General features: G+C 40.2%; 11 protein-coding genes across 11 annotated transcripts; 6 read left to right on the top strand and 5 right to left on the bottom strand.

Annotated features, from left to right (window-relative positions):
- Nucleotides 1-864: 864 nt before the first annotated feature.
- On the bottom strand, nt 865-1,668 carry ATC70_009886 (uncharacterized protein; the record flags this gene model as incomplete). The annotated part of the gene is made up of 1 exon (XM_064829113.1): nt 865-1,668. One exon carries the CDS (start codon nt 1,666-1,668, stop codon nt 865-867), a length of 804 nt encoding a protein of 267 aa, XP_064686315.1.
- A 312-nt stretch (nt 1,669-1,980) lies between these two features.
- On the bottom strand, nt 1,981-2,476 carry ATC70_009885 (uncharacterized protein; the record flags this gene model as incomplete). The annotated part of the gene is made up of 4 exons (XM_064829112.1): nt 1,981-2,063; nt 2,139-2,215; nt 2,276-2,336; nt 2,395-2,476. 4 exons carry the CDS (start codon nt 2,474-2,476, stop codon nt 1,981-1,983), a joined length of 303 nt encoding a protein of 100 aa, XP_064686314.1.
- Nucleotides 2,477-2,627: 151 nt separating this feature from the next.
- Nucleotides 2,628-3,579, bottom strand: ATC70_009884 (uncharacterized protein; the record flags this gene model as incomplete). The annotated part of the gene is made up of 3 exons (XM_064829111.1): nt 2,628-2,913; nt 2,966-3,203; nt 3,261-3,579. 3 exons carry the CDS (start codon nt 3,577-3,579, stop codon nt 2,628-2,630), a joined length of 843 nt encoding a protein of 280 aa, XP_064686313.1.
- A 3,070-nt stretch (nt 3,580-6,649) lies between these two features.
- On the top strand, nt 6,650-8,973 carry ATC70_009883 (uncharacterized protein; the record flags this gene model as incomplete). The annotated part of the gene is made up of 2 exons (XM_064829110.1): nt 6,650-8,685; nt 8,745-8,973. 2 exons carry the CDS (start codon nt 6,650-6,652, stop codon nt 8,971-8,973), a joined length of 2,265 nt encoding a protein of 754 aa, XP_064686312.1.
- A 1,380-nt stretch (nt 8,974-10,353) lies between these two features.
- ATC70_009882 (uncharacterized protein) lies at nt 10,354-12,657 on the top strand (the record flags this gene model as incomplete). The annotated part of the gene is made up of 2 exons (XM_064829109.1): nt 10,354-11,018; nt 11,073-12,657. 2 exons carry the CDS (start codon nt 10,354-10,356, stop codon nt 12,655-12,657), a joined length of 2,250 nt encoding a protein of 749 aa, XP_064686311.1.
- Nucleotides 12,658-14,123: 1,466 nt separating this feature from the next.
- ATC70_009881 (uncharacterized protein) lies at nt 14,124-16,580 on the top strand (the record flags this gene model as incomplete). Its single annotated transcript, XM_064829108.1, has 3 exons — nt 14,124-14,908; nt 14,971-16,395; nt 16,457-16,580. 3 exons carry the CDS (start codon nt 14,124-14,126, stop codon nt 16,578-16,580), a joined length of 2,334 nt encoding a protein of 777 aa, XP_064686310.1.
- A 273-nt stretch (nt 16,581-16,853) lies between these two features.
- On the top strand, nt 16,854-18,065 carry SSA2_3 (Hsp70 chaperone; the record flags this gene model as incomplete). Its single annotated transcript, XM_064829107.1, has 2 exons — nt 16,854-16,983; nt 17,035-18,065. 2 exons carry the CDS (start codon nt 16,854-16,856, stop codon nt 18,063-18,065), a joined length of 1,161 nt encoding a protein of 386 aa, XP_064686309.1.
- A 464-nt stretch (nt 18,066-18,529) lies between these two features.
- Nucleotides 18,530-19,607, top strand: ATC70_009879 (uncharacterized protein; the record flags this gene model as incomplete). The annotated part of the gene is made up of 3 exons (XM_064829106.1): nt 18,530-18,799; nt 18,933-19,100; nt 19,161-19,607. 3 exons carry the CDS (start codon nt 18,530-18,532, stop codon nt 19,605-19,607), a joined length of 885 nt encoding a protein of 294 aa, XP_064686308.1.
- Nucleotides 19,608-20,596: 989 nt separating this feature from the next.
- On the top strand, nt 20,597-21,019 carry SEC61_1 (translocon subunit; the record flags this gene model as incomplete). The annotated part of the gene is made up of 1 exon (XM_064829105.1): nt 20,597-21,019. The coding sequence occupies one exon, from the start codon at nt 20,597-20,599 to the stop codon at nt 21,017-21,019; it is 423 nt and encodes a 140-aa protein (XP_064686307.1).
- Nucleotides 21,020-24,445: 3,426 nt separating this feature from the next.
- On the bottom strand, nt 24,446-26,070 carry ATC70_009877 (uncharacterized protein; the record flags this gene model as incomplete). Its single annotated transcript, XM_064829104.1, has 4 exons — nt 24,446-24,592; nt 24,659-25,576; nt 25,625-25,783; nt 25,840-26,070. The coding sequence occupies 4 exons, from the start codon at nt 26,068-26,070 to the stop codon at nt 24,446-24,448; spliced, it is 1,455 nt and encodes a 484-aa protein (XP_064686306.1).
- Nucleotides 26,071-26,362: 292 nt separating this feature from the next.
- SUL2_2 (Sulfate permease 2) lies at nt 26,363-27,409 on the bottom strand (the record flags this gene model as incomplete). Its single annotated transcript, XM_064829103.1, has 3 exons — nt 26,363-26,377; nt 26,446-27,216; nt 27,278-27,409. The coding sequence occupies 3 exons, from the start codon at nt 27,407-27,409 to the stop codon at nt 26,363-26,365; spliced, it is 918 nt and encodes a 305-aa protein (XP_064686305.1).
- Between the last annotated feature and the right edge of the window lie 313 nt (nt 27,410-27,722).

Raw genomic sequence — 27,722 nt, 5'->3', positions numbered from 1 at the left:
TAGACTATGGGGTTGAAATGTTGATTTGATGCGCCTATAATTCATCATTATCATGTGCAAAATGCGTAGTTGGAGGTACGAATAAACCCCAATCGAGGGATTTTACTGACTAGTAGTCTAAAAATATAAGAGGATCGCTAATAATAACGCTATGAGGAGCTATTTTATGATAGAATATCCCATCGTACATTAACGCCAAGATGGTTCCTAAAAAGTATCTCATTTGGTGATCCCATCCTACGTTTCCCCCTCCCCCTCCCCCAATCATACTCCAAAAATCCAAAAGCAAGCCACACACCACCACATCATAAGTTTCCATCTGCGGTTAAATGGCTACCAACTAGTTCTGTAGAGTCAGGGTGTACATTTTGTAGAGGCTCAAGCCGCAGCAAGGGCTATGGTACATGCATCCTCAAAATGCATCTTTAGAGTAGTGATGGGAAATCAACGTTAACCCTATTCACATGTTTCATAATTGATTGGTATCCACTGATCCAAAACAAACCGCCATTGCCATTTGATAGAAACTTTTTACTAGTGTAACATGTAACTGCAATTTTTGTTATACGGATCCCATCGACATGAGTGTTCTAAAGCGTAGATCAAAGCAAGAAAAGCCAAGAAATGCTTGTGCAAAAAGGGAAAGCCATAGCCTTGGTTCCTTTCATTCCGAATCCGATAAAGCCGATGTAGCCGAAGCTAGACATTCACATAAACTATTTACGCGAATGCAAACTAGCTTTCTTTGGTAAATATAATAACACGAAAATTGACATATCTGTGCTCAGCTTTAAAAAAAAAAAAAAAAAAAAAAAAAAACTAGTGCGTTGGAGACTGGTAGGCAGATCAATTGGTGTTTTTTATTCATTGCATCCTATATCCACATCTACGTGCTACAAAAACTAAACCATCGTATGTACAACTAATAACAGCTTCTAGATACTCTAATTCATCATTATCACGTCTTTTCCAGTTAAATCTTATTCGGTTGATCAGGTCATTTGATTTTGCCAATGTTATAAGTCTTTCCACATTCAATCGGTCCTTGTCATCCACATAATCGTACAATGATTCACCAATTAACTCCATTTGGCTCGATCCAACAAGGTTCTGACACATTTGAGTGGCAAATACGATAATGGACAAGCTTGTATATCGATTTAGAAATAAACAGAATCGAGGCTCTTGCGGCGATATCACATTCATGTTGGCGTCCCAAGGGTTTCCTTCCGCCAGCAATCTCTTCATTTTTTCTTGAGATAGGTTCCATGCACCTGCCAACTGAATAGATCCATCCGGTTGAATAACAAACACATCTTCTGCAGAATTGATCCGAATCTTGTGTCGAAAACAATCATTCGTTGTCACTGCAAAATTGGTGCAGATCAGTACATCGTAGCAGTAATGCACCACCACATCACATAGCACATAATGCCCATCCTTGTGTCGATTTCTATAGGTATTTACACTTGACATTCTCTCGTTCTTTACATTTCCTCGGTGCACAATGCTTATAGCTTGCACTTCATCTGGGTGAAGTATACTGTATCCTCCTTTACCAACCAATTCCTCTGGTTGATAGCCTAGTATATCAGTGACACTCTCTGATACGAATAGGTATTTTGCTTCTGCTGTGTTATCATAGATTGATATAAAGTTGATTTCCATGGTTTTGCAGTTATTCTGTAGGATTTGTTGAATGTGTGGTAGTTTTGCGGCAGTAGTAGGAGCAGTGTTTGTTGCAGTAATGATCTCTGATTCTGAAGTATATAGGTAATGGTTGAAGAGAGAGAGAGAGAGAGAGAGAGAAAAAAAAAAAAAAAAAAAAAAAAAAAGGAAGAAAAAAAGAGTTTCTTTATATGTAAACATTTGAGTATAAAAAAAAAAAAAAAAAAAAAAAATGTAACACACAAACTATGGTCGCTTGATTGGTTAAACAAGCTTTTCACGCCCTTCTCCCAGCATCAATGCCATACTTTTCTATTTAGAGCTTTGCTTGTAAGCACTTGTATCAAGAACCTGCTTTCCGCACATGGCGCAAATCCCCTTTTTGTATGCACAATCTACACAACCAAGGCCCAATGTGAATAATCAAGTGTCTCTGTATGGTAAGTGCGGTTTTTTTTTTTTTGGTTTACCTTGGCAATAATGTGCTTTGTCCTGATGGACTTTGGTTTTACATAATCTGCATTTGCGTACATCCAGTGGATCAAATCTATCATTAGAATCAGTCATTCAGCTCATCATTTGGCAAGGCATGTATACGCAATCCTACTTTATTTTCGCTGATCTGGATAAAAGCTTGTTTTGATTCAACTTTCTGCCTGAGGATCCAGCTGCGGATGATGGGGCGATTAGACTAGTGGATAAAATAGCATCTCATGAATATTTTACCTACGGCATTCTTGGATCCTTCCTTCCACTTGTCAGGTGCCGCCAATGTCGTTAGCTTCTTTTCGCACTTTTTACAGACCATGTTATATATCTACAAGATGAGAAAAAAGGGATTGTGGAGTAGTGTTGCGTAATGAAGAGAGAGAAAGAAGGTGAGCTGGAAAATATTTTTTTTTTATTCATTCGTTTAAAACTCCTGTTTACAGTGCGTAATGCAAAAAGACATCAACGCCTTATGCCTTGTCAATCACGGTTAAAAAGTCTGATACAACCTTGCAAAAGACTTGCTGGGCCCCCTTATCCGTAATACAATGATCTGCGTTGGGAATTAGATGGCCTTCCTTGATAGCAGGTACAAGCCGCATGAATCTGTCAATGCTCTTTTGAGGATCTCCATTGGATGGCATGTAGTATTCATCCTTTTCTCCATATACCCAGACGATAGGTCGATCAACGCCCTCAAACAGTTTCTTTATCTCATCGTCAGTAAAGTCAGTAGAGAATACATCATCATCGCCACTATGAATAGGTGTTAATTGTAGGCTTGTGCAACTGCCACGATTTATATTACAATTTGGCAGCCAATGAGTAGAATCGATCTCCCGTGATGGGTGACCAATGCGCTTTTCTGGGCATGATTTCCTGTCCATTACCGTCATTCTTCATCTTGGTACTCAAATCCACCAGATATTGATAGTTTTCCAAGCTTTCCAAGTATTGTCGATCCGAGCAAGGCGCCTGAAGGATGTAGCCATTAATATCTTGGTTGTGCTTGCCATTTTTGTTGTGCCAGTAACAATCTTGACTACCTGTATACGTGTCAATAACATCATGGACGCGCTTCGTTTATGTTCCATGAAGCGTACCTGTAGAATGGCCAATAAAGACAATGTGCTTCTTTTGACGCTTTGATTTGAGGTACTCAACCAAGGTATCCAACTGTCTACAATCTGTTTGAAGATTGCTTGTTCCAAAGCCATCTACGCTAGAACTAAGCTGGACCTGTGTCAAAGACCAGCCGAGAGCAGAGATGCTTTTGTAAAGGGGCTCAAGGAAAGGTACTGCGTTGAATCCATCGCCTAAACCACCAATAAAGACAACAGTTCTCTCGGATGAAGGTGATGTCTCGAATGCATTCAAACGTTCCTCGGTATCGTATTGAAATAGGTCACCAGAAAACTCCATCTTGTTGTGTATTCGAGAAAGAAAAGAGTGGATATGACACATTTAGACCCCTCTCTCCTTTTTATACTTGCCTGGTTGTATGCGCGAGATGCTTTTGCTTCTGACTACAGTACCACTACGGTGTTTGAACTCTATTGTATCTGATACATAAATCCAATGCAAAATACTATATCCTCTCGTCTTTGATGATTGATCTCTGCTCGCGTGTAGCACTGGTTGTTATATAGAGCAGTGCAGTATCTGTCAATTGAGCTCTTTCTTGAAGCTGTAGCTCAATCGAATCTTACAAAGGCATACAAAAAGTCTCGTTTTGCTCGATGGCAATGCTGCCTATTTGTTTGTTTGTCAGTAATCAAGGAGCAGTCAGCCTGAACGCTGTCCTCATACTTGCCAGTTTGTGTTGACCGACTAAGAATCCATTGAGAAGATGCCGAAAGATGGGACGATCTCCCGAAATGCTTCAAGAACTGCCAAAACGTTCAAAAAGTTTACAGTATGGCCTGTACTAGCCGATCTATCTCGCTACGCTTGATGTCGGCGTCGCCCTATGGGCTTTCGCCAAAGACAATTTTAAATCAGATATTATAACATTTTGGTATATCAAGTAAATTTTAAACAATCAATTATTAGTTAGTAAAAGAAAGGCTATATCAGAGCCAGGAGGAGGAGAGGAGGTATTTCTCTCAGCATCCATTTTACTTACACTAATATCAAACGAAGCCTATTATTGTGACAATGTGAAAGAAAATTCAAGTTTTATGCAGCATTTGCACATCACAATCGCCATTTTCTGATAATAGAATTGTCATAACATTTGTTACTGCTGATGTTCTTAATAAGATGGCGATATAAAGCTGGCCATAAGTAAATACAGGGCGTGTGTAAGATCTACGGTGACTTTTTTGAGAGATTGTCATCGCAAAAGACACCTTTTTAAGGAAAAATTCCCAATAAAAATCAAAGAAAAAAGGATCCAAGCTAATCGATTGTTCTTTCAAACTCATGGTCCCCATTTAATCAGCATCATAATCAGCATTACCTTCATCATTGTCAGCATCAGAAAGACATTTGCTCTAGTCAGCAGCAGCGTCGCCCGCCGCCGCCGCCAAAATTGATTCAAGCTCAGTTCATTTTTTCTGTTCAAGATTGGACAGATATTGTCTTGCTTCGACTTTTTTAATCTATTCTATGATATTCGACTATATAAACAGTAATGACCACCCTATGCTTCCTAATACATTCTTGAAGTACTTTTCAAGGCGCTTCCAATGGTGTTAATTGTAATAAATGCTTTGACTGAACTTGTTGAGCAATTTGGTAAAATGTGAAATGAGGTTTTTAGCAAAAATAGCATTATTTTGCATATGAAAGCCTCATAAAAGTGGTTTCATATGTCGCCTTGGATCGAGAGAAGCATTTTGATTCGATATATACTATAGTAAAAGTCTTCATTTTCAAGGTGAAAAATGCGATCGTTTAAATTTCGTCAAAAACCATGAGGTACCCCTTATGGTTTTTAGTCGATTTTTGACCATATTTTTTTTTTGGCCCAAAAAGTTAAGCAAAGGTATCAGGAAGTTACTACTACTCAAGTACAATTGTTTGGCGTTATTCCGGTGGCTCATAAAGGTGTACATGTCAAGATATTAAGGCTTGAAAACTGTCCGATTTGGCTATGTTTTGCTTTATCGAGCTTATTTACATGGCATGAATCACATCTTTGGTAGCTGAAGTCTTCTGAACGAAAGGGCAGTTCTGCAGCCTATGCAACTTCTAATTCGAACAGGAGGAATATTGATTTTGATAAAGCTGATTCATGCATATTTTGATGCGATATGTTGCTGGTAAGCTTATTAATAACGGAAATGAAAACCCAAATTTGCTGCCTGAACACTATGGTTTTACATCTTTGCTTCGCTACGGTAAAACCCCCTATAAATCAATGCTACCCAATGTTGGATTAGATGCATTATTATGTTCTTGGTGGAGAGGCTAAACCCCTCCCCCAAACCTCCTTGCCAATGCTGGCTTTCCCGGTGGTTTTATTCACCTTTGTGCCGACTCTCAATACTACAAAATTTTAAAAGGATTGTTTAATTTGTGGCAGTGTCATTGAAGCGAAGCTGGGAGAAAGCAGCAGTGCGGCGTCGGTGTTGGCTAGAAAGTGCGACATTCGGAAGAGAAGATGCTAACGAAAGAGGGATAACAAGTACATTGACGGCAACCTTGTACATATGCCCCCCTCAAAGTACTGTATCAAACTGACGTTGGAGCACTAACAAAGTTTATTAATTCGTATTAAATGTTTGATTTTACATGTGATGCTGAAACTCACCATTCTCATGATTTGCAGCTTAAAACGGATACGTAAACACTGCTCCTGTTTTCAAAGAAGCTTGCATAAATTCTCGTTTTGACTGTATGTAAGGATGGTAAAAAATACACTTTTTGATGATGTTGTTCGCAATCTATTTGTTTGTTATGAAATATAAAGAGATCATAGCCTGTGTGTGTGTGTGTGTGTGTGTGTGTGCATGTATCATCATTAAATACAAATAGGATATGATACACATAGGAAAATAACAAGCTTGCAAGAAAAGCAGGTCGGAAATTATGATGCACATCCGTAGATCAAGGGCCTTGTATTGAACGTAAAACTTTTGAACTGCATGAGTGATATACCGTGTCAAGTACAAGCCATTCTAAACAGGCAGGCAGACTTCATTGAGAAGCGACATGTCAACTAGTCAACTTGGCTTGGATCAAATTTGTTGACAGGATGGGCATCAGGTCAGTTTTGAAATAAACATGCAAAATTAGACAAACAATAAAGTGCAATGGCAAACAAGCATTATATCTTTACAATCCATCAATCAAGTTGCTTTTCTTGTTCACATTTTGAGTCTCTCTCTCTCTTTTTTTTTTTTTTTTTTTTTTTCTCAATAGCATTCGCTTTTTAAATCACACATCAAACAATCGTACAAGGACTAATTTAGTAAGTACATAAAGAACGGCTGTATTGCCTCGTCTAACAGCGGCAATCGCTAGACATCTTGGACTACGCTGAATAATGAAATTTGGTGCACATCTCGAATCAAAGATATATGAGCCATGGCGCTCATCTTATCTCGTCTACAACCAAATCAAAGTGGAAATGAAGCGACGTCAACTTGACCATGGATGGACCAAATCTGACGAAGTCGATGTTACTCGTACATTGGAATCTGAGCTTGCCAAGGTGTATCGATTTGCCAAGACGCAACTCAAGGCCATTCAACAGCGTGCTGATCAAGGACAAGTGGCATTGAATCAATTGTCCAACACAAAGGACAGCAAGAACAAGTACGATGCACTGGCTGATACATTTACAGAGATCTTATTCGATATAAACGACCTCGCTAAGTTCTTGCAACTGAATGCAGCCGGCTTTGAAAAGATCCTCAAGAAGCATGATCGCTACACAAACCTAGATTTGCGCAGTATGTACCGTCAATCCATGTCGCAGCAATGGTCTCTGGACAAGCTCTCGCTGCAGTTGGATGTGCTGATTGTCAAGATTTCAGGACTACATGATTTGTGTCATTTGCACGGCCATCCTCGATCACAACAACAAGCGTACAGCCAAGGTGGAGATCAAACGGCTTTTGAGCGTGCTACTGCTAAATACTGGATCCATCCTGACAACATTACCGAAGTGAAATCCATCATTTTGTTTCATTTGCCTGTGCACGTGTTCAATCAGAAGAAGCAGTACGAAGTGGAGGATATGGCAGTTTCCAGTGTCTACTTTGATAACAAGGGCTTTGATCTGTACTCTGAGAGATTGAGTCGCGATGATGGCGCTGAAGCTATTCGACTCCGTTGGTATGGCCCCTTGAATCAAGACAACAACAATGTATACGTGGAGAGAAAGACACACAAGGCAGCGTGGCTCGACGGCAAATCTGTCAAGGATCGATTCCGACTCAAGGAACCCCAGGTGGTGCCCTTCTTGGCTGGAAAATACACAGCAGATCAGTTTGCAGAGGATCTTCGCAACAGCAAAAAGAGCTCCGCTGAATCAGCAGCTATGGTAGAAGAGAATCGATTCATTGCGTCTGGTGTGCAGCAATCTGTCAAGGACCGTCGCTTGGCTCCCACCTGTCGTGTATTTTACAACCGCACAGCATTCCAACTTCCTGGTGATCAGCGACTGCGTATCAGTTTGGATTCCAATCTGACGTTTATCAGAGAGGAAACAGAGGAATCTGAATGGAGAAGAAAGGACGTTGGCATCGATTACCCCTTCCGCTACGTCGCTGACAAGGACATTTCCAGATTCCCTTACGCTATTCTGGAAACCAAGCTCCAGACACATCTGGGCCAAGAAAGTCCTGCATGGCTCACTGCACTTATTGAATCGCATCTTGTACACGAGGTGCCTCGTTTCTCAAAGTACTTGCATGGTGCATCTATGCTGTTCAAGGAGCAAGTGCCTACTTATCCCTACTGGCTGTCTCAATTTGGTCAAGATATTCGAAAGGAGCCTGTTGCTAATGTGGGTCTCTCTCGTTCCTTGAGTTTGAAGCCTTTGGTCAATGGCCATTACAGACAATCCCTATTGATGATGTACGAAAGAGAGCTGAAAGAGAGCAACAACAAGACCAAGGATACATTCAGCAAGGGCAAGAAGTTGGGTGATTTACGTGCCATCAACTTTAGCAGCAACAACAAGTTTCGCCAGGAGAAGCCTCATCTGTCCATCAACTTGCTGGACACAGAAGCCGTGGATCAACGACAGCCCAATAGCGGTAAAGACGTCTTGTCTCGTATTTGGAACTATGGTACTACTCCTACGTCTGCACAGTTCTTATCTCTTTTGAAAAGGGACGGTAAAAAGGAAACACCTAACCTACCTCGCACGAGCAGTAGTCCAGGCAGGTTTTCCAAAGGTCAAATGAAGAAAACAGAGCCCAAGACATTCTTTGCCAACGAGCGTACCTTTATCTCATGGTTGCAATTCTGCGCTCTGCTATTGACGGTTGCTTTGAATTTGTTGAATAATGGTGATCATATATCCCGTGTCATTGGTGCTGTATTCATTATTATTGCATCTATGTTGTCACTGTAAGTGTCTACATGTCGTTTATGAAACAGTTGCACTAATGTCGATATTAAAAATATAGTTATGCTCTAGCAAGATTCCAAATTAGATCATGGCAATTACGAAACAACAAGCAAATTGTGCGCTATGATGATGTGTGGGGCCCTACCGTGCTGTGCATATTAATTGTCATCGCTCTCGTTGTTAACTTTTGCCTGCGGGCTGATACGCTATCCTCGTCCTACGAGGATACGTCTGCTGTAGACGTCCTTGTGGATGCTGCTGCCACGGCTGCTGTAGAGGATTTGTGATTTTAGACTATACATACTAACTATCTAATAAAGTGATTTTTCGTACGATATGCTAGCCTGGTTAAATTATGCCACTTTTTTCAGTTCCCAACCTTCTCTCCATGAGCTTCAAAAGCTTCGATTACTATCATAAAGATGGCTTAGACATCTTCGCCAGTAGCGAAAATCAATGTAAATGCCGCTCCACATTTGGTCGTGATTTGTTCATTTTCGAATTTTTTGAATTCGAATCGACTTATTTTGCCAGATTCGACTATGTAAATTGTGATGATCATCCCATGCTTCCTAATACATGTATGGAGTACTTTTCAAGGCGCGTCCAATGGTACTAAATAAAAGACGTGTTTTGAACAAGCTTACTGAGCAATGTTGGAAAATATGAAATGAGGTTTTTGGCGAAAATATCGAAATTTCATATATCAAGGTCTCACAAGAGTGATTTCAGGAGTTGCTCTGGGTCAAGAGGAGCATTTTGAATTAATGCATGTCATAGTAAAAATCTTTGTTTTTGTGGTCAAAAACGCGATCGTTTGATGTTCGTTGAAAATCATGAGTTATCCCTCATGCTTTTTTTGGTCGATTTTGGTCGATTTTCGACAATCTCAAAAAAGTTGAGCAAAAGTGTCAGAAAGTTAGTGCTAGTTGAAAGCAATTGTTTGGTGCCGTTCTGACGGCTTAAAACGGCTTCTAACTCGAGAAACTGCTGATCAAATCCGCCTGAAATTCGGTGCAATTGGCATATTTTCGAGCACTAAGCGTTAATAGGGGGATGCTGTATGCCCTTTTATGAATTTTAGCGCGGTGGAGATGAGCATGTGTTTGTAAACAAATGTATATCAAAACGAAACACTATGCTGTCTCGTTGATTCCAGTATGTATATTTACACGCATCACGAAGAGGCAACTTTGTCAAGGTGCATATTAAAATCCATCATCATACTTTCATTTCATGTTGTGCCTCATTGATACATACTGTGGTTGTGTGGGTTTATGGATCCATCACTTTCTTCTGTATAAACACACATGCAATCTACAGAAACTAGGCTACTCGTCACTCAGCTTGCCCCCCTTATCTTTGGGTGTCCCTGAAATATAGAACATGTATCCTCTTTGACAGCCCCTTCTTTCAAATCGAAGGAGCCAATTATAGACATATAAACCTGAATGTGATAAAACAACAAGTGCTTGGTTAAGAACTTTTTGTTTATTCGGAACAGGGAGATGATCTGATCTTGCTAATACACACATACATATATATATATATATATATAAAGGGCAAAAGATAAACCTCCATGTTGCACATTAAACTTTTTTTTTTCTTTCTCTTTCTCTCTTTCTCTCTCTCTCTCTCCTTTAACTTTTTGTACTATATAAATACCAATGAAATTTGGTCAATGCCTGCAACAACATGCCTTTCCTCCCTGGAAAAATGAGTACATTCAGTACAATTCACTCAAATACTTTTTAAAAGAGCAGCAATACAAGCCAAATGGCGGATGGACAGTGCAAGATGAAAACTATTTTGCAGAAAAACTGATGATTGATGAACTGAACAAAGTCAACGGATTCATCTATTTGAAAACCAAGCAGATTTGGTCCATAATGCAACAGGAATCAGAGCAGGAGATACGGCAAAAGATCACTGATCTGATCCAGTTTATCCGGCTGAATGCCACTGGATTTCAAAAGATCTTGAAAAAGCACGACAAGCACACACATTTCAACTTGCAATCAAGTATACGATTTCGTGATGTGCCGAGCCAATTCAGTTCACATGAAACGAACCTCAATGAAATACTATACAGCTACCCTGCCATCACAGAGATAGCAAGCGCACCACAACCAGCACTGGAAAAAGTGACAACTACCAAGTATTGGATCCACCCTGATAATGTCACAGAAGTACAGGCATTGCTGCTGTTCTATCTACCTATCAGTGAGGACAATGCCTCAAGCACTGTTTATTTTGATAACCCACATCAGTTTCCACTGTATTCTAACATGCTTGAAAGAAACGAATCAGCAGAGACGATACGAGCCAAATGGTAGGCATGTCGATTTGCGCATGTGTGATGACAGACTACTAACGCCTAGTCAAGGTATGGACACATATCGAATACGACAGACGTCTACTTTGAAAGAAAGATCCACCACGAGTCATGGCTACACAACAAAGGCCTGTTTGTCAAGGACAGGTTCTGTCTTCCTTTGCCTCAAGTCAACAACTACCTCACTCACGGCCAGTACCCTCACCACACACAAACAAACCCACAGCTGGCTTCCAGCATATACCAATCGATGCATCAACAAAATCTAAAGCCCACCCTGCGTTGCTATCATCACCGCACCACGTATCATCAGGGACACTCTCCATTTCGAGTTTCATTGGATACCAAGGTGGCATTTATGAAGGAAATGACCGCACATTGGCACAGACAGGACATTGGCGAAGATTACCCATTTGACCATTTACCTCGAGATCAAGTCTATTTCTTCCCCTATGCCATACTTGAAACCAAGTTTATCAATACAGCTGGAGCAGATGAATGTGCTCCTGAATGGCTGAATCAGTTAGTAGAGAGCCAATTGGTGTATGAAGTGCCTTACTTTTCTAAATATCTACATGGCGCCTCCTATTTCTTTCGAGAGCAATTGCCCATGTTGCCCTGGTGGTTAAGTGAAATGAGCGTGGATATAAGAAGAAAGCCGAGTAATGCAGCCATCAGTACTCCTAGCACAGAGCAACATAGATGTACCGTGATTGAACCAGAGTATACACCAGATTGCTATGCTGTTGCGGTATCAGGTAGAACGCTGCCCAAAAGATCCAAGGAATATGAGGAATACGAGGAGGATGACAAGCGACTGATCAGAGGCAACATGTACAGCAACCATGCTTCTTCATGCACCATGATAGACGATAGTGATATACAGGTTGTATCTCATAACGAGCGCCGAGAGCTATCACAGTCAGATCAAGAGCCCATATCAGCCTACGACAAGTTTCTCAATAGTGCCATTATGGTCAAGATCAAACACATCACGCAAGACAGTGATGATGATGGTGTAGTTGGGAAAAAAGATGCAAATCACATTGGCATACTACCTTGGATGTATCGCAAGCTGATGCACGACAAGACATTATACGCCCTACCACCGCAACCCAAACAGCAAATCATGCCTAAGAAGGGCAAGCTCAACAACAAGAAGATTGAGCCCAAAATCTTCTTTGCCAACGAAAGAACCTTCATTTCATGGCTACAATTTAGCGCCTTGCTGCTCTCTGTTTCATTAGGCTTAATTAATTTTGGAGATCACATATCAAAAGGAAGTGGCGCATTCTTTATTGTAGTAGCAGTCGTTTTAGCCGGCTATGCGCAACTGAGATTTCAATACAGAGCTTGGCAGATTAGATTTAGGAGTGAGTCTCGGTTTGATGATATCTATGGGCCTGCTGTCTTGTGCTTTGTGCTAGTGATTGCACTGATTGTAAATCTAGGATTGCGAGTGAATCAGCCATTACCAACTCATCCCAGCCCATTTGGCTACAACACAACAGACGCTAACAGCACTACTGGCTTGCATAATCATCACCCATATTTTCCAAATGGAACAATGCTGAACAAACATGGTAAATTAGTGCCTATGGAAGAAGAAGATGAAGAAGATATCAATGAAGCTTAATTTCTACTATCTAAATATAAAAATAAATGTGTAATTTCAACTTGAAATCAGACGTGTTTGCGCTTCTCAGGGTTCCAACACGTCAATATATTGCTTTTGCAGTTAAAAGATTGACATTTTATCCTCTCTTGAATAATTAAATGGTGGATCACACACACACACATACACACACACACACACTCTCTCTCTCTCTCTCTCTCTCGCAGGCTTCTGTAGTGCAATGTGATACAAGCTAATGATTCCTGATTTTCTTTTTCAGCATGGTAGTACTCTCTCAAAGTGTCCCGCCACAGTTATCCAATCTTGCTTGGCGTGGAGAGGGAAGATCAGCTTTTTGTGCTCAAGTGATTGTAACAGAGGCTATTTATTCTGTGTGTCGTGATAATTTAACAAGAGTGCTATTAATACCCTGCTTTTACTTTTATAGAGCCATTGGATTCCTTTTACACTGCTCGCCCCTAGTACATCAGCAGCTTCTGCTGTGCCAAAAGAATATCAGAAGAAAGATGTAATGATGATTGAAACACGGAATACACTGATCGTTGTTACACACTGTTTATTTATATACTAAATTCTCTCAGCATTTGGAATTGAAAACGATGGTATTGTTCAACGACCAACAAATAATAAGGGGTTTATGGGGAGAGCGCCTGTTCAGAAGCGACAAGACATACAAGAAGTGATGTTCAAATGCAGGAGGCACTGGTTTGTCTATCATTATTAACATTATTCATGTACAAGTTCTCGCAATTCTCTGTTCATAAAGAGAGAGAGAGAGAGAGAGGCTAAAATTTGACATAAAGCTCAGCATCAACCAAGCCGAGTATGAAAGACATTAGGACAGGGCTGAAGTTGTTTGTGTACGTAAACTAGCACACAAACAATACCCACATCAGCATCCCACCGCTCTTTCTTTCTCTCTCTCTCTCACTCTCTTATACCCGGTTAGTTGAACAGGTTATTTTAGGAAGGAAGCGTGATACCCGGTGCCCGACACACAACAACATCTGATTGGGTTACACACGAGTGATACCATGCAACATACCCACCTTTTATACCTGAATGAGAGAGATGTTTACATGTATAAAGTTGGCCCATACATGTTGGACTAGAGGGAAAAGGAGATGGCAGCGTTTTGAGTGGATGTAGGTGATGGATTTTGAGTGCAATGGATCCATACGTAGAGACAAACAGATGGAGAGACAAAAGACGTTGGAAAAAATGATCTGCTCTCTTTCTCTCGTCTTCCACAATGGAAAACAAGACAAAAAGATCTTCCTTATATTCTTGGTATAATAAGATTTATAAATAGGCCATTTGTATTATTATTTGATGATAATCCCCTAATCCCTTTTTAAACTGATACTGTGATACATCAGAATATTCATAAAAACATTTTTTTTTCTTACTCTCACTCTTTCTTTCTCTTTTCTTTGCTTCTTAAACTTACCCCTTAATCATACACTATGAAATACGGCCTTGAATTGCAAGAAAACATATTTCCACCATGGAGATTGTCCTACGTCGCCTACGACATTTTAAAGCAAGAATTGAAGACTCGACAATTGGATCACGGATGGACCAGCAGGGATGAAAGCGATTTTGTCCATTTACTCGACAATGAACTATCCAAAGTCTATGATTTCGTCAATGCCAAATTAGCAGAGATTGATGCCAGAATCCTGTACTGCGAGCGCACCATCCAAACACTGCAAAAGAACCCCACCATGAATTCGGATGCCAATTACAGCATCATGGACGAAGCACTAACAGACATCTTGTTTGATGTCAATGATTTATCCAAATTCACCCGTGTCAACTTTACCGCTATCCAGAAAATGCTGAAAAAGCATGATCGCTGGACAGGCCTTGATTTGAAACAAACCTATGTTGCCAAATTACGAGAGAAGCCATTGGACAAGCAGAGATTCGATGTTGCCATTGTTTACATTTCCGCTCTTCATGATATCTGTCGCAACAGAGGCAAGCAATCTCCTGGTAACAGTGCTTCTGGTGGTGACCAAAATGCCTTTGAAAGAGCTACTGCTAAATACTGGATCCATCCTGACAACATCACAGAAGTCAAGGCCATCATCATGCTGCATCTGCCTGTGCTCATCTTCAACAAGGCCAAGAAATTTGAAGCTTCGGATTCCGCTGTCTCTAGCATCTACTTTGATAACCCTAACTTTGATTTGTACACAGGTCGTTTGCAGAGAGACGAAATGGCTGAGGCCATTCGATTCAGATGGTATATACATTTTAGGTGTTGCAAATCGAACCAACCAAATTAATGATTTTCTTCCCTTCCAGGTACGGCCCATACAACTCTAAAAACGTCTTTATTGAAAGAAAGACACATCACGCTGTGTGGTTGGATGGCGCCTCTGTCAAGGATCGATTCCGCATCAACGAAGATCAGGTCAATGCCTTTGTGTCTGGCCAGTACACGGCGGATCAGATTGCTCATGAACTGCGCATGAAGGGCACAGAAGAAAGCATCGTTACCGACACCCATTTCATCGGTTCAGGTGTGCAAACCTCCTTTAGAGAGAAGAAATTGGAGCCTGTATTACGTGTATTCTACAACAGAACTGCCTTCCAGCTGCCTGATTCTCAGAAATTACGTATTTCACTCGATACCGATCTTACGTTTATCCGTGAAGATCATTTGGATGGTGTTCCACGCAGACAAAACAACAATTGGAGACGTACAGATGTTGGTATTGATAGTCCCTTTCCTTACCTCAAAGATCACGAAATCCTGCGTTTCCCTTATGCAGTTCTGGAGACTAAACTCCAAACTCATTTGGGCCAAGAACCTCCTGCTTGGTTAACTTCTCTTGTGGAAGGCCATTTAGTACATGAAGTACCTCGCTTCTCAAAATACCTTCATGGTGCGTGCCACTTCTTCAAGGATAGATTGCCCTTGCTGCCTTGGTGGTTGTCTGAAATGAATGTCGATATCCGCAAGCCCCGTGCTGAAAACATTGGTCTCACTCGTTCTCGCAGCTTCAAGCCCTTGATTGACGGTCGCTATCGTCGCGCCATGATTGAAGACAAGGAACGGAAAAATAAGGAAGCAGTGATCAACAACAACGGTGTTCCTCCTGTGCCTGCGCTTGATAAAAAGAATGCTCAAGAACTCAACAGAAGAAGATCCCTGGAAGTGGATGAAAAGACAGCTGCTCAATGGCGACCCACAAACAACACCAGTAGCAATAGTACAAGAACAGAGGAATTTACCTTGGTTGAGCTCAATAGCAGTAGTACAACTCCCAAGATTCCCTCCCCCATGGCTCAACCTCTATTACCGCGCGATAGGTTCCCTAATCAAAGATTCAGTCAGAACGATCTGAGTCCACCTGCACCCATCACAAAGTTCTACTCTGCTCCAGGTGAAAACATCAATGGTAGCTCAGGTCGTCTAGTGCCACCATCCAATGATATCGTATTTAAAAAACAACTGGGTATGCCAGTTGAGGCAATGGATGACCTGGAGGCAAATGATGGTAGAAGACAAAAAGCCAAGATCAAGGTCAAGGTGGAGCCCAAGACCTTCTTTGCCAATGAACGTACTTTTATCGCCTGGCTTCAATTCTGTGCCTTGCTCTTAACAGTGGCGTTGAACTTGCTTAACTTTGGTGACAATGTGTCTCGTATTGTAGGCGGTGTCTTTATTGGTTTATCTGCTGCCATTGCAATCTATGCACTGTATCGATTCGAGAAGCGAGCCTGGTATGTTGACATTTGCGAATGTGATTTTTTGACATTTTGTATTCATTTATATTTCTAATAGGATGATCAATCATGCTGATGATGGCCGTTATGACGATATCTGGGGTCCTGCTGTTCTCTGTATCTTGTTGGTGGCAGCCCTCATTGTCAACTTTTACTTACGTTTTGGTACATCCACTTACTAATTATTCTAGAAACAAAATTCACTCTCTGTCTTTTTATTATTCGAATCCACATCCCTTTTTCTCTTTTCATTATTGTAAATTAAAATAAATATCTTTATGACTTATACCTCAAAACAACACACACATACTCATGGATCATCATGCCATCATTTGGCGCTTTTTTAAAAAGGGTTTAGCATAACGAAGGAGAGCAAGACCAGTTTTTTTTTTTTTTTTTTTTTTTTTTTTTCATTTTCGAGGGTTCATAGTTCTGATCAGATTAATCTCGTTTTCATGGCAAATCGCAGTAAAAACAGAAGCAAATCACATCTAGCAAGAGTCAACCAACAACAACAATATCACCCACCAGAAAACAGCCACAACTCTATCAATGCTTTTTCTCTTGTCCTTGGTTATTTGTTTGGTATATTCCTTAGCATAAATTACTCTCTTTCATTCTAACAACCCTTACTAGACGTTTTGATGGGCGCATTGTTCGTGTTGAAGCCGGTCGTCTCATTTCTAGGCGCCATTGCCATCCTACTGGGGCTGATCAGCTTTGGCTATCAGAAATTTCAAGACATTGTGCTGGACACCGTTTGCCCAATGCCGTTGATTGGAACGCACTTGCCCGTATGCAAAAATTACGTTCAGACAGTACCTGATTTCACGCATTTCGTCAAACTGCAAGAGAATCTATACGAAGGCATGCTGTCACAGAGCAGCGCAGACTCCATTTCAGCGCTTGAATTGAAGCGGGTGGAATTGGCTACACGCGATCTCCAAGCCATGATCAAATTCTCCAACCTTCTCATGCATGATTTACTGGAAGCCAAACTAGGCGATTACATTGCTCGATCACGACGATTTGGAAAAGACATCCAGAGTCTTCAAGCACAAACCAAGGGCGTCATTGACAACCTCATCACATACAACACATTTACATTTCGAAAACTCTCTGAAGTGGAGAGCAAGAAATCCAGTCGACAAGACTTGCGAGCATTGTACGAGCATGCCATGACATTGGTAGAGAAGGAAGCCAAGCGATTGATATTAGCCATCGAAAAAGCACAATCCTCGTTGGATTTACTGGAAGAAGACTTGTATGCCGTGCATGAAATCTCAATACAGGAAAAAACATATCAACAGTCTGAGAAGCCGCACATTTTGGCAGATTTAGTCAACATGGTGAGAGGAAAGGGTGTGAGGAGATCGCTTGTCAAGGAGAATCTGGATCTCTTGCTGAATTTCGATGCGGAAAGAAGCAGAGCTGCCCAACAACTGATGGTTATGTTGGATAGAATGGAAGCTTTTCAAATGGATTTGGAGGAATTGAGGGCTCAGGTGGTGGCGCCTATTCTGGTACCGGATTCCTTACCTTTGGAAATGCACATTGAAAATGTAGGAAAAGCGATTGAGCGACTCAAGAGTGGGAAAGTGATTTCATGGGAGGAAAACAAAACACCACAGCAAATTGATCCATCAGTGGCGGTTCCGGTGTTGTAATAGGAAAGGAAATTTGTACATAATAAAGATTTCTATTGATATGCCATATTGAAATGCTGCTTATTGAGTCTATTTTCATGAAGATGTATCCTCCATAACAGGCTAAGGCATCAGCAATGGGCAGAGAGACCGAGTTTTATTATAGATGTGCTTCAATTTGATGGAAATGCCTAGCTATTGTATTACTGATGATACTATATGCGTTTCCTTAGAGCCATCAATGTTGCCATGGATACCAAATTCATGCCGTTTCTTTACTAAGATCATTAATTTCATGCTTAACTCGCCGGTGCCTGATTCTCGAGATACCCAATCATGGTGATTACAATTCCACCACAAATCGGTCACATACTGAAAGACTATATACAATCAACAGGTTTTGTCGTCTTTCTCTTTTGTTTTGAGTAAAAAAAAAAAAAAAAAAAAAAAAAGAAAGAAAGAGAGAGATGACGACTCTACCTTTCATGAAAGAAACCATGGTTCCTGTCAACTGTATACCTGTTTGCCCATCTTCTTCTCAGGTGCTCAGTGTTGAGAAGAAGCGTCATAGTATCCAACTCGAAGGCGTAAAAAACTGTTCTGTCAAAGCAGACGCTTTGATATCAGAATTTGACAAGTTTGCCTTTGGAGAAATGAGCACTTCAAATACATGCTTGAGTCCTGAGAAAGAATGTTTATGCGGCAAAATGTATTTCGTTGTGGAGCTCTTGAGACAAATTGAGCAGCAAGCCTTTGTAAGCTATATGATTCTTGATGAACCATTGTATCAATGCCGAGCATAATATAGAATTGTTTCAACAAAGGATTTGGATATACAGTGTTTGTTGAAATGAGCAATGAGGCGATACTAACCCGTCATTTATATAGGGCTATACCATGATTACCATCATCACAACCAATGCTGACGTGGAGACAGCGTTGCTCAAAGTTATTAACCATTACAATTCTTCGCAGGTTCTCAGATTAAACAGTCTGTCTTTGCGAGGTGGTCATGCCGAAGGAACTTGGGTTGGTGGTGTCACTGTTCACATTCGAGTAAATGCACTGTGTAGTAGGTGGTACTCAAGGCACTCACACATCTCTTCTTTCATGTAGTCTGCTCCTGATCAACAACTCAGCCGGGTCTCTCTTTCTGATATGGTCTTGACGTATGACGCCGACTTGGTTGGGGCAAGGCTCGGTCATGCTCTTCTCGCCATACCCTTTGACTGCAATCCTGCCATCCTTCATTTATGCACAATTGGAACACCAGAACTTGATTTCCTCAACTACTTTCTCACATACGCCAGAAGAAACCGATTGAATCTAGATAGGCTTCATCATGAGCAAGTACTCGCAGGACGCAGTAGCCAGCTTTTTCCAATATTTCAACAAGAATTCACTATATTTTCAGACGAGGAATTCAAGATCTGGAACGACAGCATTGCCCAGCAAGTAACACAGTGGTTTATATATGAATACAGCAACGATTATTACTATAAGCCTCTACAGTTTCCTACAGATGTCCCTAAAAAATACCTTCAACCACCTCAATCAGATTAGCTAAATGTCTGCTTATATACACTTTTATTTCAAAATTTCACAAAATTATATGAATTTTTTTTTTCTTTTTTTTTTTTAAAAAAAAAAAAAAAAAAAAAAAAAAAAAGATTGTAAAAATTGGTAACATGATAATTACATTAAATCCACATCATACTTACCCTTGGTGTATCCCTTGGGCGAAGAGCGATAATCCTTAAGGCTGAATTATATCATTTCTTGTTGATGGAGACGAAATTATGGAGGGATGCCTTGACCAACACGGACTGATGTCAAGCTCTAAATCATGCTGAGACATGTAGACAAATCACGATTCTACAATCTGTAGACAGTGCCTTGCGGAAGATCATAGACTGGATGGTTACGGTTTGTACGTCTGATTGATAGTGTCAGTGAATCTATCAAACATAGTTCAATAGCCTATATATACCTTAACAGTCTATGTCTTGTCACAAAAGCATTGTATCTACGCTACTGTGGTCTGCGACGTCGAGGAATCGTTCTTGCAGCTTCCTGATCAACTCCCTATCTGCTCGATCTCGATTGAACTTGGCAGATAATTTGAGTATTCGGTGCAAAGCGCACTGACCCTCGTTGGCGTCTACCATTGTTAAATCATCGCCATCAATTTACTGTATGGTATGTTCTTGGTAGCTCTGCTAATCAGGCTTGTTTCGTGCAACACCCTCAATAAAAACACAACAAACTTTGTCTAGTAGCCTCTTCCGAACCGCAGCCAAGATAGCTTTTTTTTTTCAGGGACGAATATTGCAAGTTCTTTTATTGTCTTTGAAATCAGGTGCTTGAAGATATCCTGAAACTTGCTGTTTATCATTCTCACAGCAATTTAATACTTGTCTCACCAATTGCATGAAGTTTGAGATCTATATCATTGGCGCTAGGCTCTATAAAAGGCTTCAAGCAAAGCTCAATATATTCTTTCTTGTCCTTTTATTTCTTCATACATACTCCAAAGGAATCAGCAACACACAATGTGCTATACCTATTACAATGCCTCATATCCCCCTGAGCGGGGCCCATTGCAAACCAACTATTGGCGTTTGACAGCAGATGTCGCAGGCTTCGTAAGAGAAATTCAAGTGGCATATAATCCTCGGCTTGAGCGTAGTAACTTTATTGAGTTTGTGCAAGACTTGGTAGCTCCATGGGATATTTATATTGATTCCATCGTGGTTCCATCTAATCGCATGGGTTCTTGCTTCAACTACAAGATCAAGGACCAGACTCAGTACAAAGCTGCTGCTGCCATGAGTTCTATTCAACATGACCTCTATGACCCTAATCGTGGTGCTACTGGAACTATCATCCTTGATCAAAAACGCATGGATAAAGTCAAGAGAGAGTCTGACAGTGGTTACTCTTCCAATAGTAGCAATTCTACTAATGGCTACTAAATCATCTCGTTGAAATCAGTCGCATGGTTAAATTTGCTCTATGAATGATATACACTAATACAAATGAATTCCTCTGAAAGATCCAAAAGCCTCTTCCATAACAAATAAAACAACTCATTTGCAAAACATAATAAATTTATCGTCTCTATACACGTTCGAAGCCTCAAAAAGGAACGAAGTTGATCTTACAAGTATTTCGGTGGACTGACGTTATTAGATGCAAGACTTTTTTTTAAAAAAAAATAGCATATCTATAAGTATGACTATGTAGTTCGCCACCTACTTTCTATTATTGCCTTCAGTTTAAAGATTTTTATTACTTGCTCCGTGTTAACTATAGCAGCAGGAGGACTATAATCAAGCGGCGGGTGCAATTTTCTGTGATAATATATGTTTAAACAAATGCATGAGAACAATTTAAAAAAAAGGATAATTTATAGACTGATATGAATGAGATCCTCGTCAATCATCTTATGATTGCCTTCATGATTAGAAGGGTATTGAGTTTGCCAGTCTGCCACACCAGCCAAATTTTATTCAAGCTCAGTATTTCCTTTTTTATTCAAGATTGGACAGATATCGTCTTTTTTCGACTTCTTTCATCTATTTCGTAATATTCGACTATATAAACTGTAATGATCACCCTACGCTTCCTAATACATTCTTGAAGTACTTTTCAAGGCGCTTCCAATGATGCAAATCCTAATAGGTGTTTTGACTGAACTTGTTGAGCAATTTGATAAAATATGAAATGAGGTTTTTGGCCAAAATGTCAAAATTCTGCATATGAAAACCTCATAAAAGTAGTTTCAGAGGTTGCTTTGGATCGAGAGAAACATTTTGATTTGATATATGCCATAGTAAAAGTCTTTATTTTCAAGGCGAAAAATGCGATCGTTTGATTTTTGATGAAAACCATGAGGGATACCTCATGCTTTTTTGGTCGATTTTGGTTGATTTTTGACGATCCCAAAAAAGTTGAGCAAAGGCGTCAGAAAGTTACTACTACTCGAGTACAATTGTTTGGCATCATTCCCGTGGCTCAAAAAGGCTTACATGTCAAGATATGAAGGCTTAAAGAACTGTAAAATTCGGCTGCGTTGTATATATTTGCTTGCATAAATATGTTTTCTTTCATGGAGATGCTATTATATATAAGTCTGTCTACACTATGTGTTGTATTCAAAGATACAGTATTAACAAATTAAGATAGATTTCAAAAAAGGAAGACTATAAAAAGTAACCAGATACGAAAACTTCAAAGATTTATTAACTGATTCAAACACATCCTATTTATAAGAGATCATTACTGATGAATCATCAATCTATCTTGTTGTTTTAACTGAGTCAATACATCGTATCATGTTTATCTAATATCAGTCAATTGAAGAATCCAATTCGCTCAATCAGCCATGATGATACGATCTGTAGCCATCATTATCCTTCACTATCAGAGACCATCATAATCGATTATATGATTCACTTCTGTGTCGAACCTAATGTCCTAATGTAGACAGTGAGAAACAATGTAAATCATGATCCGACTCTTGCTGAGTTACTGAATGTCCGCAACCGCTACAGACTCAACACTATGGATGGCCCTTACCGAAGCAAAGCGAAGGTAGAGAGCCAATCTATACAGCTGCAGCTCGCGCTATCAATTGCCCTTGCTCGTTTTATTGAAACACTGCTGATTTCGTTTTAACTATCTACTTACATACGAAAATCCCTCATATTACAGTATATGTGGATTCAACTCTTATGTGATGTTGCACATCCGTATACATGTAAGATACTTCATATACGGCCAAGCAGTATACTGTAATTACCCTTTTCTAGTCAAGAGTATGTCTAATACAGCAAGAACTGGGTACATTTAAGCCATGATTTCTCACGTTAAAAGTAGTCTTAGACCGCTAAAGTAGCACTAAACAGTTTCTCTCATCTAGCGGTTGCTTACTGACACCTTCAAGCAATTTTTTTGGGATCGTCAAAAATCAACCAAAATCGACCAAAAAAGCATGAGGTATCCCTCATGGTTTTCATCAAAAATCAAACGATCGCATTTTTCGCCTTGAAAATAAAGACTTTTACTATGGCATATATCAAATCAAAATGTTTCTCTCGATCCAAAGCAACCTCTGAAACTACTTTTATGAGGTTTTCATATGCAGAATTTTGACATTTTGGCTAAAAACCTCATTTCATATTTTATCAAATTGCTCAACAAGTTCAGTCAAAACACCTATTAGGATTTGCATCATTGGAAGCGCCTTGAAAAGTACTTCAAGAATGTATTAGAAAGCGTGGGGTGATCATTACAGTTTATATAGTCGAATATTACGAAATAGATGAAAGAAGTCGAAAAAAGACGATATCTGTCCATTCTTGAATAAAAAAGGAAATACTGAGCTTGAATAAATTTTGGCTGGTGGCATTACTACTGACTGACCCAATTTCCTTTCTGTTGATGACAGTAATGATTGCGATGCTGGTTAAATGGGGATCATGGAATTGAAAGGACAAGTGCTTGGCGCAAATACTTTTTTGTGAATCTTTGCTTCATAAAAGTGTCTTTTACAATGACAATACCTCAAAAAAGTCGCTGTAGATCTTACACAAGTCCTGTATTTACACATGAGCAGCTTTATGTCACCACCTTATTAAGAGTATCAGCAACAGTGACTGATATCGCAGTTCTATTATCAGAATATGGAGATTATAGTGTACAAATGCTACATAAAGCTTGAATTTTCTTTTATATTGTTTCAATAATGAGCTTTGTTTGATATCAGTGTAAGCAAAAAGGGTGCTGAGGGAGATACCTCCTCTTCTCCTTCTGGCTCTGATATAACCTTTCTTTTACTAACCAATAATAATTGATTGATTAAAATCTACTTGATACATCAAAATTTCATTATATCTGATTTAAAATATCTTCGGCCAAGGCACGCAGGGCGACGCCAACATCGAGCGTAGCGAGATAGATCGGCTAGTCTCGTATATACTAGTGAAACTATAGAATGTCTAGAGTTTCTTGCATGACGAGCTTCTATCAAGCACTGACATTCTATCCCTCCATAGCAATGAGCTGCCAAAATATGTTTATTAAGCAGCTTCCAAAGGCAGCGACTTGTAATGTAGCAGATCCATTGTTGTTTTAGGTTTCGCAAGCTCTCCAAAAGTGAAGCAGACTGCATAATGTATCTGCAGATATACACTCCAGTCAGAATAAGCAATACCATTGCTTCCAATAGACGCATTAGCTCTCGATTTTTTTTTGTCACTAATGCTTATTACTAGTTAAGAGATAGAGAGAGGGAGAAATTTTACTTTGTACAATACTATATACTACGTACAGCGAGGAATACATTACATAGAGGGGTGGGAGGTACTAGAAAAGAGGCTGTATATATGAAGCTTGATTTAGATCTTAGTATTAAGGCTGTTCATTTGCTCTTCGAACTTTTGCATAGCTTCATCAAGTATAGAATTGAAATCAAAGACTGGCACGAAACTATTGGCGTCAAGCTTTGTTTTCTTTGTGGGGGTTGATACCTCAACTGACGATACCTACACAGATAATCAATTCATCTGAATGCTGAAAAGAGAATGCATTAGTATAGATACAAAACTTACCTGTTCACTTGTGCGCTTTCCACCACTAGAAGCATCCTGAGTCTGACGGAGAGATGTCAATGAGACATAATCAAGGTTTTGTGCGATTTGATCAGTGCTATCAGCGTTACTTAACAAAGCATTTGCAGCATCTTCTACATCAGCAAAGGCAGAAGTAACTGATGGCACAGGATCAATCTGCATAGGAGTGGGTGATGATGATGGCGAAAAGGGGGGTTGAACGGATGGTTGACCTGAGCGAGCGGCACTGATGGAAGCAACAGCAGGCAAGCCAGCAACATTGGATGAGGAAGAAGGCGCAGCAGCTTTCTGTTGCACTCCCTCCTTCATCTTTTGTTTCTTCTTGCTATTTGTCGCGGCACCAGGACTAACGGTAGCAGCACGAGCATTGGAAGCGTTGGCTGCACTGGGAGCTTTGGGGGCTTTGGGGGCTTTGGGGGCTTTGGGTGCTTTGGGAGCATTGGCAAGGACAGGTGTAGTATTGGGTTTGCAGGGAGTATTACTCAATGGCTGACCACCACCCCAACTACGGTATGCCTTGAGTGCCGGGTGGTTCTTGCCTGGTCGGAAGAATTGGTAGGGGACGTTCTGCTTCAATGCCACCCATTCTGCAACCTCAGTAGCTACATAGTCATTCCAAGCAAAGAAATGCTGGCGTTCTGCACGACGATTGCCCTGATGAAAAATTTTTTGAGCGTCCTGAACGTTTTTATACTTTGTGATCCAGCTGTACTGCTTGTGCGCGGTGGGATTATGGTAGCATCGAATATCAGCAGAATCGACGGTAGTAATATAAGCAATGAGAGGGCGCTCATAGTCGATACCTTTAAATTGCTTCAAGACGCGATTTTGGACACATACGGCAGAATCGTACACCAAGACTAGATCCACAAGGGTTGCTTGTTTGATGGGGGTGACCTACAACGAAAGGTAAATACCAGCATGTAAGATATTCAATACACTTACTGGTTTGTTTGCTTTACGGATCTTGACTATGACGCCGTATGTTTCTCTTCTGTCAGTGTAGGAGGTCAGATGACCACAATTGAGGCTGATTGCTTGGAGAATTGTAAGAAGGTAGTTTTGGCTTTCCAAGTCTCTGCATAAGATTACGACATCCAGACTCTGGAAATAGAGTGAGATTAGTGAAATGTCAACAAGAGTCAAACAAAGCAACCTACAATGTTTTTGGCTGTGATTTTCTGAAAGAAACTACCTAAAAAGCTGATTTTACCAATTGGGATTTGCTTGTTTGAGAAGGAATAAATCTTTAAAAGATCACCAATTGTTTGATTATTCAGATATCCACAAAGTACGCCGGTAAATTGTGATTCATACAGCTCTGTTTGCTCAGCAGACGCCATGGTTGGAATACAGTCATTGGCGGGTATGGGGAAAGGATTAAAAGACATAGTTTTTGTGCGCTTGAAACTTGGCTTGGTGAGCTGGAAGGCTTTCCTGATTTCATCGACATCAAGCTTCTGTTCGGCTTTGAGAGTATCTACAACTCCAGGTTGGTTTTCAGTAAGTGATTGGAGTGGAAGCAGCTGTAAATTTTGCGACATTGCAGTGATCCAACTAGCAAGCACAAGATAAATGAAAATAAAAGAAAGATGCAGAAGCAGATTTTTAGAAAAATAGTTTATTTATACAAAAAAAATTGGAAATTATGATTGGACGATATGATACAAAGCCATTTTATATTTACAACAAGGAGGCCTATAAGCGAACAAAATGTAAGTAATCCAGCACCCTTCATGCAATACCAAGACCAAAAATCAACTTACTCTTCTGCTAGCTTCCTCTAACTCTTCCTCAGTGACACGATGGCTTTCATCATCTGAAGGAATCTCATAAACACCACCCAAAATGAGATAAGGACCATAAGCGAATTCCTTCAAGTCATCCATTTGAGTGACGCCAGACAAGACAAGGACGGGATCGATTTCAGAAGTGATACCAGCAACGATGTCGGTATCCATACGATCACCAATGATACAGGTCTCCAATCTGCTTAAACCGAGGACACGTTGGGCATAACGCATGATCAAAGCAGAGGGCTTACCACAGTAGAAAGCTTGTGTTTTGGTCACCAACTCAATGGAGGCAGCAAAAGCACCAGTGGAGGGGATCTTGCGGCCTTGAGAATCCAGAGTCTCAACATCCAAATTGGTAGCAATCAACTTGGCACCTTGTTGGACTAATTGAACAGCCTTGGTGATTTTTTCAAAGTTAATAGCAGCGGTTTCACCCAAGACGACATAGTCAGGGTTGTGGTCGTTCATGTAGAAACCCTTTTCGTAGAGAGCATAAGCAAGACCAGGCTCACCAATGACATAACAGGTACCTCCGGAGGGCATTTGAGATTCCAAGAAGAGGGCAGTAGCTTGACCACAAGTGAAGAAATGTTCAGCGCCAACGTCGATACCGAGACGATGCAACTTTTGCTGTAATTCTTGAGGGGTAGGAGCAGAGTTGTTGGTCAAGAAGAGGTACTTTTTGTTATTGTCTTGCAAGAATTGGACCAACTCCTTGGCACCAGGCAAAAGATTGGTACCCTTTACAGAAGGTTAGTATCACATTTCCATGATTTCCCTTGCCAAATGTTGGCATACTTACATGATAAATGACACCATCCATATCAATAATGTAACCCTTCTTTGAGCGAATGGCTTCGAGTCTTTCAGTGTGGAGGACGGGATCCTTCAAGAGGGCCCATTCTCTAGATAAGTGTTCACCTTGTTGTTGCATTTTGTTATAATTAGTTATGTGTGTATAAATTGTATGTTTAGAAAAAGAGCAGAAACATGCGTATTTATACTCTCCAGATGCCTGCCCCCTCTTTGGTCCTCTACACGGATCAATGACGTTTAGATGTGATTTTAGTGTTGTTATTATAAAGGCAGCTCGTTGATTAATTACGTTTTACCATGTCGTTTCAACGCCGCTCTTTTTTATCATCATAAAGAAGATGTCAATTGCATAGGATTTAAGACCGACATTGATAAGACATGGCTTTTAAACTTGCTGAGATTGATCATCCACAGAAAATAGTGTAGAAAAT

The sequence above is a fragment of the Mucor velutinosus genome (genome assembly GCF_035048745.1).
Source record: "Mucor velutinosus strain NIH1002 chromosome Unknown tig00001563, whole genome shotgun sequence".
Classification (NCBI taxonomy): Eukaryota; Fungi; Mucoromycota; class Mucoromycetes; order Mucorales; family Mucoraceae; genus Mucor; species Mucor velutinosus.
The sequence above is the reverse complement of the archived record's forward strand: the minus strand, read 5'-3'. Positions and strand labels throughout refer to the sequence as shown.